Raw genomic sequence first — 15,967 nt, 5'->3', positions numbered from 1 at the left:
AAGCTTAAACTCCAAGACAAAACCAGTGGCCTTACAGTTGGTTTCCTTCAAAGGCAAAAATAAGCGCATGTCTGTCTTTTATTATTTTAATTAGTATTGTTGTTTGTTCCCAAATTCCCTTCCCTTGGGAGTATAAGCAAATACTCGGTTAATTAGAATTCTCTGGCCGTTGGATGGTCTTGGGAGTTTGCGGATCCATGCTGTGACTAAACTCAGAGAGAAGAACACATAAGACCTGTTCCTGACACCTATTCTAACACCCAGTGGGTCCAAACTTCTTATCCCATGTTTTCACCAATAAAAGTCCTACACATAGACCAATCATTCAATTTGACAATGCACGTGGAAAGAGATACAAAGAAAGCTAATGATTGACCACTTACTCCATGCCGCAGACTCTTACGGAATCATTCTGCTCTCTTGTTAGGTGGCCTTACAGATTCTGGCCTTGACTGACTCTGTGAGGATGTTTGTTATATCAGCCACCTAATAGTTGATGGCATGTCAAAGCGTTCCAAGAGCTATATGTAGACTTTAAACAAGACCCAAGACAAGGGTACAAACATAGACTACAACACTGTCAGCAGAGTATATTGGGCATTAACAAAAATGAGTTTGGACCTTGATCTACTATTTAAACATAGCTCCTCAACTATTTGAGGATTAACTAGTCTGAGGGATTCTGCCTCCAAAGTTGTGCTATATAACTGGACAGAATTCATAGACAAGTTCCTGTAATTTGTACTAAATCACAATTCTAAATCCAGGAATGTTGACTTTGACAGAGTTCAAAAATATATCATGAGTATGCCAGTATATTGGACAATCCTATGATGTATGGATTTTGAATTTACTGAACTTAGCCAGTCTACCTTTTAAAAAACGTTGTAATGGTGGGGTTTCATGTGGTATGACATAGTTACCATATGAATTCTATGATTTATTTAAAACGACTAATAAACATGCATTTTGATTAAAATTCGATTCGGTATGGCCACATTAACATGTGCCTGCAAGGCATGAGGCTGACCAGGGCTCTTCAGCTTTTTCAAAAACCTAAATTGCCCTTCAACTGCCTGAATTAAGAATGACATGTCTACAAAGTCTAGACACAGCACAGGCTCTTATTTACTTTGTCTAACAGATTGATAACAGCTATTCAACCACAAACAATGTAGAAATTCAAAACATCAATGAAAGAGAAGAGAGAACTCTTGAAGGCTTTCATACATATATTTTGCAGCATTTAAAAAGGTGCTCAGCGTTCTGGTGATCACACAGTAAGTGTAAAACAGAGGATGTGCCATCCTATCGCTTGCTGATTCATGCCGATCAGCGTGGTCGTTCAGGCATTTGGACAAGATTTGGTTCCGTTTTGTTAAGCTGCTTTTCATTTTTAAAATTGGTTCTTTCGAACTCTCTTGCTTCAATTTACGTGTTCTTGTCCTGATAATGACCCTTAACCCTTTACGTGCTGGGAGCACTCCCTCCCCAGTGCTGCAGACGGCCAACGGGCGACGCAGCCCCGTCCACTTATTAGAAAGGCCGCACTACGGCGGAATTGCCGCCGCGGTTAAAGCGTTAATCTACTATGGGCGAAAACACCCTCAAAAGCTATAGCAATAGGAAATAATTATTTGTGATGCATTGTGGTACCTAAAAACCTAAGGACACAAAGTGCACAGAAAAATAATATTGTTCTATTGTTTTTTGTATCATACATACCACTGATCTATAGTCTGTTTTTCACTCAGTGTGTGATTACTGGAGCACTGAGTACTTTAAAAGCTGCAAAATGTATGTATGAGAGTCTATAAGTAGACCCTCTTGTCTTTGTTTGATGGTTTGAATTTCTACATTGTTTGTGGTTAAATAACATTTTATTTATTAATTTTATTATTTTTATTGAGCATACCACAAGGAACCTCTGCTCATATCCCGCTGGTTCGAGGTGGCTTTTGGGTTGCCACTCTTTTATGAAATAAACATATTGAGAAGGAAAATTGTTCACATATTGAAAAGGCAAATGGTGATTATGGTTAATATGATGATGTATAGCTCCCAGTCATGAAAAGAAGCAATTTCAAATAACAGGCTTTGATTTAAACAAATCACTTGAGTTAAAGTTGAAGCCTGAGTAGAGCTGGTTGTTTATGTACTTTTGTCATTAGCTTGGATGTCTGTTTGATATGATTTCATTATATGGTTGAGCACTTCAATCAAATTGGCAAACAAATGCTCCATTAAAGTTGTGGCATTTTTTTATAAAAACTCTGAATTTCATTGTTAACCTATGGAGTTAATTTAGAGATTAAAGTATAACAAAAAGTGTTACAATTGGTGGCTAGTCACTTAAATAAATATCTTTTGTAGAGGTTTATAAAAAGAACTTTTGTTAGCAGATCATCATAACTAGAAAGCAAATATTCTCAATGACATTGATAATTTCACATTAATCAATCAATGCGTTGAGCATTACATATAGACTTTCCATGGCCCTGCACTTGTATATAACCCACATGTGATTGTGAAACTTTAACATACAACATTCTAAAGAGAATAAATATTAGACTCAAGAGTAGACCATACATCAAACATTTAGATTTAGATCTAAAACATATTGTACCTGTCACCTTTCATATTGTATTAATCATTCCTTTAACCAACATTCATATATCAGAAGAATTAAAAACAAACAGATTTATAAATCTAAACTTCAACCTTCCATCGTTAAACTGCCCACAAGGAGCCAGAACAGGCCATTTTCTAATATAGCATAGTTTTTTCTGTTCCTTCTAGCAAATTACAGAGCTTGATTTCTACTTTTAGAGTCTCAATCTCACTCTGTAAGGTAGACGTCTTTTCTTCAGTTTGTTCTGTTAATGTTGTAATTTATTCTGCCCTTTCAGTATGCCCAGATTTTTTTGCTTTTCTGATCACCCAGTTTTTTTTACTGAGGGTGAGTCTCACCAACAGTCGGTGAGTTTTTTGCTCTGGGTGAGCCTCACTACCAGTGTCTCACACACAGTATTCACATGGCAAACAGACAGCGCATATTTAGCACCAGTGGCTGCCTTTTAAGATAAGGCTGTTGTGATGCAGCAAGGGTAAGGAGCACTGGGCTGGTTATACGTAGGCACACATGCGGGCTGTGAGTAGGAGACTACTATTTTGCATAGCCCTGTAAGAGTGCACAGTTAGCCTGGTGCAATGTGGATTCTGCAGTATTAGGTATTCACATGGGATAGGCCTTATAAGGGTATTGTACACTAAAAGGGAAACCCAGTGTGCTTTACTGTTTTGCCTGTAGTGGGACCCAATATACACATAAGGAGAGAACTGCCTTAGAGTGCAGTTTCACTCCCCTTGGCCTACAGAGACCATTGACATATTGAAATGGAGTGTGACCTGTGTGAGAAAACCAAATACGTAACTTCTAAAATGATAACTATACATCTTATGGGTAACCCAGAATTTTCATATTCCCCTGCCTCAGGTCAGGATCCGAGCCCAGGCCTTGTATCATCCTGCTGTGCCCAGTTGATTACATTCTACCCAGCAGCAATAACAAAGTCTGCCCCACACAAAAGGAGCAATTAGCAGTACTTCTCCCAGCTCCTGAGGAGGAAAGGGGTGGGGCGGAATGATCTACGTCCATCACCCAGCTGTTTCACTCTACCAGGGATGGGCCTGCCCAAGCCCACTGAACAAAGGAGAGTGCCCAGACAACTGAAGCCAACTCACCAGGAGACTCTCTTTGAAATTCTAATGTGTAAGTCTTCTTCAGTGATGTCAGTGAGGGGTCGAGCTGTGACCCCAGGAGCTGCTGTGACCAGTGGCTTGTGGATGATGACATTTTGGACTGGGCTGGCTTTCTGTGCATGAGGGTTGGGACAGGGATGGATAGGTGATGTAACACCCAAGGATTGGCTAAGGGGTGCCTGTCTTCTGGAACCTTCCGCTCCCCTAAAATCTCTTGTACAAGGGGGAGACACTCTCATGCGTGTGGATTTTTGTACTCTTCACTGCTGGATCCTTGGACCGCCATGGAGAACTGAAAGCAGAAACTCTTTGACTCTCAATCAGGACCAGTTGGGACCAGGACCAGTGGGTCTTACCACGGGCCAGTGAGGCTGGCCCCCTTACACTCTTTAAGGACCAGCTGGCATAAAGCCCTGGACTTTTTTGTGCCCACAAACCAAGATCAAGAGGAAAGCTTGTACAGGGAGCCATGAGAACCAGATTCTTGAGGACTGCACCACTTTGGAGGGGCGAAGTTTTGCTGCAACTGCCCCTGGTGACTAGAACTTGCCACCAGAAGTAAAATGAGCCAAGGATCATCCACATCAGCTCAACGGGGCCTGAGTTACGGCTTTTTGCAATGTTTAGCGACCGTTGACCTTTTCTGCCACAGAGCGCATGGAGTTCCACTGCAGGACCTGCAAATTCCCCGGGGAGGGCCAGGGCCTGGGGGTCAGCACATGGAAGATGTAAACGTATCCTCAGGGAGAGGGCGTGCATGGTTCTCCCTTGCCCATTTCTTCACTCTGCCTGGGGACCCCATCACCTGGCGTGTTCCTGTTTTAAGAGGGCTAGAACCCAATCCCTGGACCACAGACACCTCAAAAAGTAAAAAAAAGGGTAAGGGTTGGGGAGCACCATCATACTCCCCTGTAGTGTAGTTCCTATATTCCTAATAGGCTCTGCGCATTGAAATAATATATCCTATAGATGTGACGTAGGACTTATGTCTACTGGCTCTCTATCGAATATATTAGACTTAATTGTGAGTGTCAGCTAGCTCAGAGGTCACTAGAAACTTTCTCGAATTCACAAGAAGGGATTAGTTTCTGACAACCGCATAAACATGACAACTTTGTTTCCCCAAGATAAAACTGATCTTCAGAGTCGTGGAAACAATAGATAAATATTTTACTCAGTCATTCGTGCATGCTTCGTTTCACCAGAGGTGCAGAGAAATAGAGAGACGGGCGTTTTCAATAAAAAGTATTTATTGAACAGTCTTCTTTCTCATGCAGAAGAAATGAATTGCTACAATCCTAAGACTGGCTGTAAAGTATAATGCGTACAGCAAGAATAGTATTAAAAAATATACTGTAAAAGCATGGTATGGTTTCTAAGCCATAAAAACATACATAAATAATCAAAGACTAAAAGTACTCAACTGGTGCTTCTAAAATATGCCTACCCTGATGTACCTAACCTAAGTCTAGTACGAAGGAAGAAGTAAGTGTGGTATAGCATAAGTTTAGTATTCTTTTGCCAAGAATCTATCCAAGATTTCTCTTAGGGTCTAATCAGCTCCGTACCTTGGCTTAGAATGAAGGAGGTCTGGTATCTCTCATGTCTCAGGACTCGATTTCCCAACACCCCTCAAGGGGAGCTTGGAAACACTGGAGCTGGATTTCTCGGCAAGAGAAAAGACAGCGTCTCTCTCAGTGCGACTGCTGGAGGGTCAGCTTCCTTCGGCACTTGCTGTAGCGAGATGTGTCGGGCAAGCAGATAGTCGGACTGCTCCAAACCACTGTGTGTTTGCTTGGGCAAGTGTGGGCATATTTATACCTTGAAGGTACTGAGTTTGACGTAAAGGTGGACATAATAACGTCATCAAAGACTCTCAGTTCTTTGAAAACTCCATGAGTTCTTGGACAAATCAATATTCAAGCAAGGGGAAGTCCCTAAGTGCTGAAGCCGAGTTTTCCAAGAAATCGGTGTGGATTTTCTGAACTAGTGTAAGTAGCCATGCCGTATTTGGACTGCATGGGCTATGCCTAAATATGGTTATGATTTCTATGCCTATATAAGGACAAGGTTCTCTATACCTATATTAGGGCATGAATCGGGAAAATTACACCAGGGTCCTAAAATGCTATACAACACCCACTCCACTTTATTATGTTCGACATTACTAAAATTAAGCACTAAAACATATCTAAAGCATGTGTTTACAATCCCACCCAAAAATACATAAAATGCTTTTGAAAATGGTTGTACACATAAAATGAGCATTTGTACTGTACACATTTAAATTCAATGATTTCAATTCAAGCATAAAGTATGATATTTGGCAATGCTAACTGAATGAATCATAACATGTACAGTTATGAAATGGCTCTAAATACAGAAAAAAGGTTGAGACCATCCCATAGCAGAATATATATTCTGTTTTGGTTTGTTGATAAGTTCAATATTGTTTCTAGGAAGTATTCAAAGAATTATTGTTCTCTAAGAATAGTTCTACTTTAAGCAGATTACCTTGTGCCAAAGTTCAATTTTGCAAAAAAGTCAAATCGAATCGTAGAAAAATAGAATTCCAAACTTAGAAGTTTTTTGTTTTGAAAAACGAAGGTCAAATTCAAAGATGATAGAACGCTGTGTGCTAATTGCAAAAGGTATTCTCGGTGTCAGGAGAAAACATGAAATCTTCTAAGCTGGCAAAGAAATCATCTACCACAGTGGGTGAGAGTTGAACCACTTCATTAAGTAGATCAATCGTACACAGATGAGAAGCATCGCCATTAGCGTCAGTCGCATTAGCAATGTTTGCAGTAGATGGTACCTGTGTGCCTGTTGGTCCGCGTATCTCACCCTAAGCTGGAATTGCTGGTGAGACCAAATGAATGCGCCATCAGGATTGGTAGCCATTGTGGACAACAGAATGCATGAGCCGTTACAGAACCTAGCAAAGCGTCAACATCCGTTGGCAGTGCTGATGGAAGTGTCAGACAAATATCCAACACACATTCCTCTCCACAAAGCAGGCATTGTAGAACAGGTAAGATGCAATCTTGCCAGATTGGTCTGAACGATAGGAACCACGTGGTATTCAGATCTCTCAAACGAGCCAAGCCAAGAATCTGTGTTATGCGCTCACGATACTGCATTGCCGGAAGAGTGTTATCCATGGTAATCTGGGTATCGCTGGTGACTGGACTTGCCATATCGGAGCAGAAGGAACAAAAATAGTATCCCTGGTACAAGTCCCAAGATAAGAGGCAGGCCGCCGAACACAGAGTGCACGAAGTTTGGAAAAATGCCTAGGACTGCTTCAAAGGGTGCTAACAGTCCCGAAAAATTCATCTTAAATACATGTACAATACCACTGGTATCAGACCTGTTTAAAATATGACCTAATATTTCCGCGAAATGTATGGGGCAGTTTGTTGATAATAAGGCATGTATCTCTGCAGAGCACCTTGCAACTTGCAGATCATACGTCTCTCTGGACCAGGTCAGTGGCACAGTTTTTGTATAAGAATGGCTTTCATTCTGCTTAAAGTATCAATTCATATAGAAGAGATGTTCAGTGAAGGCCATAGCGGCGACTCCCCGTCTGTCTTAGTTTTTGGAAACAATACTTGCATACAGCAAGTGACCCTGGCTGACACACTAACTAGATAGGCTATTCCTGGCATCATTCCACAACAGCTGTGATCATTCAACATTATGTAGCTCCCATTGGAAAGCTGCCTAAAAATTGGATCTATCACTGCTGCCAGGGAACCGTGCAGGTGGCATGATAAGTTGGTTGAATAACCATCACAGGCTCCATGTAAATTAATTCCCTGACATAGAAGAGTACCGCTCAACGTGGTTTTGCAATTTTTACCACTAAGAAATACCTCCTTTCCCTACTCCAACATTTGTGTGTGTATGGTAAATCCCAGTTCGTCTTTATGTATTCTTCACCCAATCTTTCATACAAGCCTGCAGGTATGTGTTTTAAGCAATACTGAAACTGGAAAATCGTCACTGGTATCGTGATGGTGCCATGTATTATTCATTCCACGGCTGGTTTCTCAGAAACGGTTAATGGTAATCTTTCCAGTTTTTCTATGCTCAGCACCTTAGAGTCTGCTCCCCTCTGTGCCAAAGAGATTTGTTTATCTGTAAGGTTAAATCCAGTAAACAATGACGTGGTGTTGATTAAACACCAAGGCACATAGCCTGTACAAAGGTTTTGTAACGTCCAGCCTAGCAGCATTATAAAACACAATTGAGACTGTCCGTGTTGTAACATGAGCAAGTTCTGTTCCATTATGTCTATGGCACAGGATACAATGCTGTCCAAAGAATAAATTCTGGATGACAGAGTTGTTAACCCATTGTCAACTACAGAGAGAGCTTTCACTAAATTAATACGATCAATTTCTCGTATTCGTTCTGCAGTTTCTATTTGCGTGACTTTCCATGCTTCATTATAAGCAGCGTAAATACCGGCGTATATGAAACGTTTATGACGTTGTTTGCGAGGTCCTAGTAAGAATTCTCTCAAATCAATGCCATTTTTAAGTAAAGTTAAGTGTTGTTTTATATCTGAGATGCGGATTTTTGTAGCCACTCAAGGCACACTTTTCCTACATTGTAAGTTGTTATTATACCTGGATGTTGCCTCTGGACATATCTTGGATCTGTCTTGCAAGGCAATAAGTAGTGAAAAATATTATAGCGCCAAAAATCCAAGACAGCGACAATTAATTACACAGTTATTGTGACATGTAATTGAAAGCTGATAAAGACAACAATTATTCTTATGATATGAATTGATATTTTTGTTTTATTTCAATATTTTTTAGCATTTTTGAAGAACATATTTAATTTATAAAAATATACATTTCTAAGTTTCGGCACGACCATCACGATGGACCAGCTCTGACTCCCGGTTATATTAGGCAACCTACAATCAACAAGTTTTAATCTGGAGACTACCTACGCACGGGGCCCAACTTTTACTATATCTATATCAAGGACACGGTCACTGTGCCTGTAGTTATCCAGAGAGCTGAGTTGTCTCAGATGTTTAAAGACAGGAATCAATACCTAAAAGGAGTTATAGTAGGCTATATCATACCTACAACTTGGATCAGTCTCTTATTAAGTGTACACCCTTCTTCTGTCAACAAAGAATAATAAGACAAGAATAAAGAAAAAGATAATCCTCAAGAGTTGCCTTTAACGAACATCAACAGCATAATAGTGCACCTTAATAATCCTATTGTTGTGTCTATGTTTTCACTGCAAATTGACGGACTCCTGAAGAAGGCTAATGCCGAAACGCGCGTAGAGTCCTATCTACCGCTTTGCTTAATACAATCAAGCCCTATTTAACATCGGAGTCATCTTTGTTGCCCACCTTGTATTTTTCTTCTTTTTGTATTTTTTCACCTGACAAATTAACATGTTTATCACGTACTTTTTAACTTAGAAATGTATATTTTTATAAATTAAATATGTTCTTCAAAAATGCTAAAAAATATTGAAATAAAACAAAAATATCAATTCATATCATAAGAATAATTGTTGTCTTTATCAGCTTTCAATTACATGTCACAATAACTGTGTAATTAATTGTCGCTGTCTTGGATTTTTGGCGCTATAATATTTTTCACTACTTATTGCCTTGCAAGAAAGTTCTCATATGTTTCCCTACGAGTAGTGAATGCATCACTAGTAGGGGTCCCCCTTCTTTACAAATAGCATATCTTGGATCTGGCCTAGTTACTGTAAACCCTTGTGTCTTATTCAGGAATCTATCTTGACAGTTATTCGTGTATGTGGGCCAGATTAACCATTTTTAGCAATCAGGATTAGTTCTGTTTTGTTGTAAAATATATTTCACGTCTACCTTCTTGTTAGACCTGGCATCCTTGGCGTGGTTTCCCCCTATCTTTTTGCCTCTACCCCCTGTATTTTTGGTGCTGTGCTGGATTTAGTTTTTGCTGGTTTAGATGCTTTGGACACTCTGCCACTGCTGATCAGTGTCAGAGTGTAAGTGATCCCAGTGTAAATTGTTATTGTGATTGGATAGACATGATTGGCATATTTTTATCATCAAGAAGTCCCTAGTAAAGTGCACTGGGTGTGCCAGGGCTGGTAATGACAAATGCTACTAGTGGGCCTGCAGCACTGATTGTGCCATCCACATGAGTAGCCCTAAAATGGTGTCTCAGGCCTGTCACCGCAGTGCCTGTGTGCAGTCTGTGAACTGCCATGTCCTCTTGGTCTGTGTCTTCACGGACCAGGCCTAACCCTTCCCTTTCTTTGCACAATGGTCACCCCTATGGAAGGCCCAAGGTACCCCCTTGGGCAGGGTGCAGTGTATGTGAAAGGTAGAGCATGTACTTGTGCAGGTTCCATGCTCTGGTAGTGAATTAAAGCCATTTTCGTTTTTCACTGCTGCAAGGCTATCTTGCTCCATAGGCTATCATTGGGGATGCTGGCTACAGTGGCTACCAGCATATCTTCCCATAAGAACAAGATAGGACATAAAAGTCTGGTATCCCTGAACTCAGAATTTAATAACATATCTTTTAGGAAACGTGGTTTTTAACTCCTGTGTTTGAGAATAGCACTTTTAGAAAGTTGCTCTTCTCTTGTCTGACCTTTCTGAGTGCCTTGGCCTGTTTGTGAATTGACTGTCTGGTTTGAGAGTGACAGGGGCTGGGGATTCCCCAGGAGGCTGGCTGAGTCAGCCCTAGGCTGAATGACTGCATTTGCAACTTGAGTGGTGTGAGTAGATAGCACCTGGGCCTGAATAGGACTGTGCCCACCCCCCACAGTGCTGGCTCCACACCCTGTGGTGGGTCTGATGTCTCTGCCCTGCACTGTGAAAGGAGAGAAGGAATCATGTCAACAAAGTGCTCCAGAGCTGTGCTTTCCCTCCACAATGCTGGCTCCACCTCCTGCCTGGCGGCTGACGACCCTGGCCCTCTCTCTGAAAGGAAGGGAGAGGCCAGGAAAACAAAGTGCTCAAGGAACACCCAGAACTGGTTCAGACCGGGCTCAGAGCCCTCCTGCCCAAAGGGACCAAAGACTTTTAGGGGTATAAGTACAGGACCCCTGACTACAGAAAATAAAATCATCCTGGAATTAAGAAGAAACCTCTGCCAAGGAGAAAGCTGAAACTGAAGAAGGAAGACTGTCCTGCTGTTGCTCTGCTGGACTGACCTGCTGTTGCTTTGCTGCCAAGGAGAGGGGAAGGACTTTGCTTTGTGCTGTGTTCCCTGTCTTGAAGGAATCTCCAAGGGCCTGAGAAGAGCTGGCTCCCTGTTCTGAAGTCCCAGGAACAAAAAGGACTTCACCCCCAGCTTCCCTGAACTCTACTGAGAGAGTTCTGTCCTTCCTCTACTTATGTTTGCTTTGTTTGCCCTAAATTCGTAGGGTATTACCAGACGTGGTCCCTTGCTCACCTTGCCACTGGATTCAAGCTAGCCTGGCTGATGAGGACTGTTAGTCCGAAACCAGTCCCAGGATGCTTGTTTCTGGTCCAGGGAAGACATGGCTTGGCAGTTCGGACGGGACTGTTCCCATGAGGAACAGGGTCAAGACTAATTTGCATATAGCTGTGTCTGAACTGGGGTGGCGAAGTGAGCTAAAGAACGATGATGGATTCAACCCAGATCTGTGACTGGGGGTGAGTGTCTGAAAAGTTTCAGCGCTCCGTCCATCATCTCCTTGTGATTGCTATGATACTTAATTAACATCCCTTGTGGTATCCCCCTGATCTATTTAATTCAGTGCTGAGAGCAAAATAGAGGGATGAGCAACCAAAGGGGCTTGTATCATTCCTAATCTCCAACACTGGAAAGGAAACTTTAAACACAATGCAATCAATGAATGTTTGACTTTCTAGTTTGTATCATTGCAGGTCTTTAATTCTCAATTTAAAAGTGCCCACAAGGGATTACCTGATGCACCGCGTGACACTGAATATTATTTTTGGCAGCCCACGAGTCTCCATGCAGTGGTTTAAACCATCAAGAATCATTCCATCTGGAGCATAACAGCAGGTTCAAATTTGATGTTGTTTAGAGCATGGAGCAGGTGCCAAAGTTCCTTGCTTTGTAACAAAACAATTTGAATATCATCATTTCTATGACAATACCTTTTTGACAGTGTTAATTTGGTGGGGAAACATCATTTGTAGGGAGACGGTGGGGAGGAACATTAATTGTCATCACCAAAAGTATAGGTCCTTTTTTTTCCTGCCAAACATCTATACTCACAAAGCTCTGGTGGATTTTGGTCTGTAAAATGGCCTAAAAAAATAGCAGAATTAAGCCAATTTACACACGATGCCTGCCCAGAAATATGTAGAGCAGGAGGGAACAGTGATGACAGGACCAACATGCAGCCGCTATTGTTGGTGGGTATAACAAGCAGTGAGGTTTAAAAACACATAATGTAATTAACCCCTTCCGTGCAGGGCTGTGACCCCCGCTGTGCTGGGGGGCGGGGGGCGCATACAGCTCGCTCGTCATGAGCTACGGCGCTCCGGTGCTGACCACACCTGTTCCAATGGAATGCTCAGCACAGCAGGGGAATCAGCCCAGCATGCGAGCGTTCCATGTAACAGGCGCGGTCATGACAAGCTCAGCTCGCCATGAGCACCGGAGTGCCGTAGCTCATGACGAGCTGACCTCGTCATGAGCACTTAAGGAGTTAATAATATGCAAAAGGATTCAACGCAGGCTTATTCCCGCTGATATGTTTCTACAGGCTATATTGGAACTACATGAGATGTGCAATAAAATGAGTTATGAGCCATCGGTTATATTTCTAAATAGAATGCAATAACACAACACAAGACAATATATAATAATTGCATCTGCTTGTGGATATACTATTCAATAGAAGACAATCAGTATTATTTGCACACAGCGCGATGATGTTAGATATTAATGATATTCCTTAACTTGAGAACAACATAAAGGCCAATATTTATTTTTCTATACTATCAAAAGTATTTTGACAGAGTATAAAACGATTCCTACCATCTTCAGAGTTGACCAATTCAAACACTGCAGGGCAGCGGACAAACACAATTTTGCCAATAGGTGCAGGCAGCCAACAGGTGAGATTATCCCACATTCCAGGGCATCCTAAATGAAGAGCAAAAATATTGTAATTATATTTTTCATACATATTCTGTTTCACAATATATCCTTCAAGTATATGTACGGATATTTCAATTCTGCAATGCTATTTTTGATCCATAGCACTTTAAATCATTAATAATTATATTTTTATGCCTAACTATGTCATTACGATACTGCATTTCTTTAGTGGTAGCGTTGATTTACTAAGGAATCCAGCTAATTTGATTGCATTTGTCTTTCTTATTAGTTTAACATTCCTTGAAAATAATTGTTAAACACTTTTCATTCACCAAGGAAGTCAGTAAAATAGAATAATGGTATCAAACCTTTCAAATACTTAATATTTGAAAATATTGTAAAACAATTTATACCGATTTGCTCAATAAACTGAAGAATTTCTGGTAATGAGCAGTTTAAAAAAAAGTAAAAATTTTTTCACTATACACACTCTTTTGGAATATTTACAAAATCAGAAAAGGTTCATCGATATATATATATATATAAATGTACGCTAGCCCATTGCAAATTGCAAACGGGCTTCATTACGCGTCCAGTTGAAACCAGAAAAGGGAGTTTCTGCTCTTATTGAAATTACAAGTTATACAGACCTCCTGCACTCCCAAACTCTTGTCACTGCTCCCATTTCGGTCAGGAAAAACTTGGACCGACCAAACAGATATACTTACTTTTTTAACCCTTTCAAGCCTACCCGAGCACTGTTTTAAACTCACATTTTTCAAAAATGGCTTAACTGTTGACACCAAATAATGAAAAGCAGGCTTTCTGAGTAATGTTATAAGTTTCTGCAAAATTTGGGGTCATTTCATTTAGCTGCTTTTTCTTTATTGCTTCCTAAAATTTCCTACGGGAAATAACATTGGAAAATGATGTTTTGGGACCCCTCCTTCTCAGCCCCCAATTTAAGGATCCCCACTTAACTTTCGACTTTTCAAGGTGGATTACCTTTTTTTGTGAAAGTGTATAGAAGATTGGACAAATGGTACCAAAATTATTGGCAAAGCAAAACACGTTTCAATCAAATCTCAGACCTAAATACCGCCACTGTGGTATATATATTTATGTGTATGTGTGAAATATAGATTGTGCAAAGGTATGTATATGTGGGGTTAAGTATAGTACATTTATATGTACATATATGTACTTACCTCCACTATATTTTTGTTATTGATATTCTTGTTACACTGTTTGCAGAAAAATATTTAGAACCCGATATTCTGACAGCAGACCAATTAGGCATGCGGCAAGTATTCACAAACACATACATGTTGTACTGTCCACTTCTGATAAACTTTTGAGTCTGGAAGCTAATTTCTGTTCAATCTGCATGTTTCCTCACAGTTTTCACATAAAAATTCTACTTTCAGGTTGTAAACTCTTTATAAAGCGGCTCAATCTTTTAGAAAAAAACAATCACGTCACCCCAGTGTACTGTTGTACTCTTAATTACTATCAATATTGTGGAAACCGTCCAAAATGCAAATTGTGAAAAAGAGAACTGCTAGGCAGAATAATTCAACTTCTTCTTTATGCTAGTCAAGGGGGATGTCTGTTTTACCCTATTGTCCTTTTCAAAAAGAAAAGCTGGTATACAGATTCTGTACCGATTGGAAAAAAATCTACTAAGTGCCACAGAGCCACTGTGAAAAGTATGACCTCACCGCTTGCAGAGAAAGGCATGATTAATGTCTATCACAAGCAGTGAATACTGCTTGATGCGTATTATTGTGCTTTTTTGCAAGAAGATTGAATGTGCTCCCGCGGACACTCCTGATGGCTCTAGTGTATGAAAGGGGATTATGCAAAATGTCCTCCTTGCTAATTATTCCCGCTGATTGTGCCACTGTACTCATCGCTGAGAGACTCTAGAAAAATGGAGACAACGAGGGTCATTGTTTGAGCTAAAAACCAAGAGATCTTATCCTCTGATACTTGCAATTATTAAGGCACCTATTACCACACTGCTTGGTCCCTGTTTTTAAGAGTGTTTCATTATGTGCTTATAGGGAAAATATTAAATTATAGGTATTATACTTAACAACAATGGCTGGAATAAATTAAGGATGCTTTCATATAATGCTTAGGACATTTATTTTCTTCTAGTCTTTTGAAGCTATGCATACTTTTTTTTTTTCATAAGCTTTTATTCGATATGCAAGATATCTTGTAAGCACATTTAAATACAAGTATTACAGTTTCAAAAATAGAAAAACATTGCGTACAAGAAGCCAGTATAAAACTCATTTAAGAGGGATAAAAGGGCATAAAGTGCCCGTTAATAAATTAGCTAAAAAAATGAATTAAACAGCTACTGACAATCTCTTACAACGAATAAGCCAAAACTGCTTTAAAAATTTAGCTATTCCACACACTATAGGGGGAGAAGTGTCTGTGGTTAGGATACGCAAGGCTACTAGGTGGTTACGTGTGCCCATATTTCGACATAGAGGTTTCAGCCAAGAGCTCCTAGGCCTTGCATAATCCGGGCATTCGAATAAGACGTGGGCAATGGACTCAACCCTGCTCGGGCAGCATGCACAATTAGGGGAAGTGCGGCCCACTGATGACCATTTCGATACCACAGCACCTACTGGGAGGGATCCAACTCTAAATTTAAAATAAAGTGCTCGATCAAAGGGGATAGTAATCATGTCCAGGTAGGGTTCAAAGGCAACAATGTCTTTAATTTGTAAAAAGGCAACCGTGGATTTGCAGTGGTTGGAGTTTGTACTTAAGCGCTCCGAAATCCATTTCCAATAATGTGTCTTAACCACTTCTTTTGGAGGGGCTGAACGTGATGGCCAACAATCTCCAAGACCGATCTTCTCCAGGAGGTTTTTAGTTTCACTTAACCATCTTATCTTTGGCCAACCCCCCAGGCTCATTATATCCCCAAGGGCATCAGCATAAGACTTTAATTCTTCGGCCCTCCATATTCGTGTCCATAATAGGAGCGGCCGGAGCTGGGCCTAGTCTTTGATATTTTTACAGCCCGTGTGCAACCACACTGGTACAGATGGAGTGCTCAGTGGAACGGAGATAATGGATTT

The 15,967-nt window shown here is 40.6% G+C and overlaps 1 protein-coding gene across 4 annotated transcripts in view; it reads right to left on the bottom strand.

Moving 5' to 3' along the window:
• Positions 1 to 15,967, bottom strand: part of ADCYAP1R1 (ADCYAP receptor type I) — an 857,256-nt gene that overhangs the window by 405,447 nt on the left and 435,842 nt on the right. For all 4 annotated transcript variants that reach the window (XM_078665292.1, XM_078665293.1, XM_078665294.1 and 1 more), the window contains exon 4: positions 12,795 to 12,902. In XM_078665292.1, coding sequence (XP_078521418.1) covers positions 12,795 to 12,902 — 108 coding nt within the window. The remainder of the gene's footprint in view (positions 1 to 12,794; positions 12,903 to 15,967) is intronic.

Source organism: Lissotriton helveticus, chromosome 10 (assembly GCF_964261635.1).
Source record: "Lissotriton helveticus chromosome 10, aLisHel1.1, whole genome shotgun sequence".
In the NCBI taxonomy this organism is placed as follows: domain Eukaryota; kingdom Metazoa; phylum Chordata; class Amphibia; order Caudata; family Salamandridae; genus Lissotriton; species Lissotriton helveticus.
The sequence above is the reverse complement of the archived record's forward strand: the minus strand, read 5'-3'. Positions and strand labels throughout refer to the sequence as shown.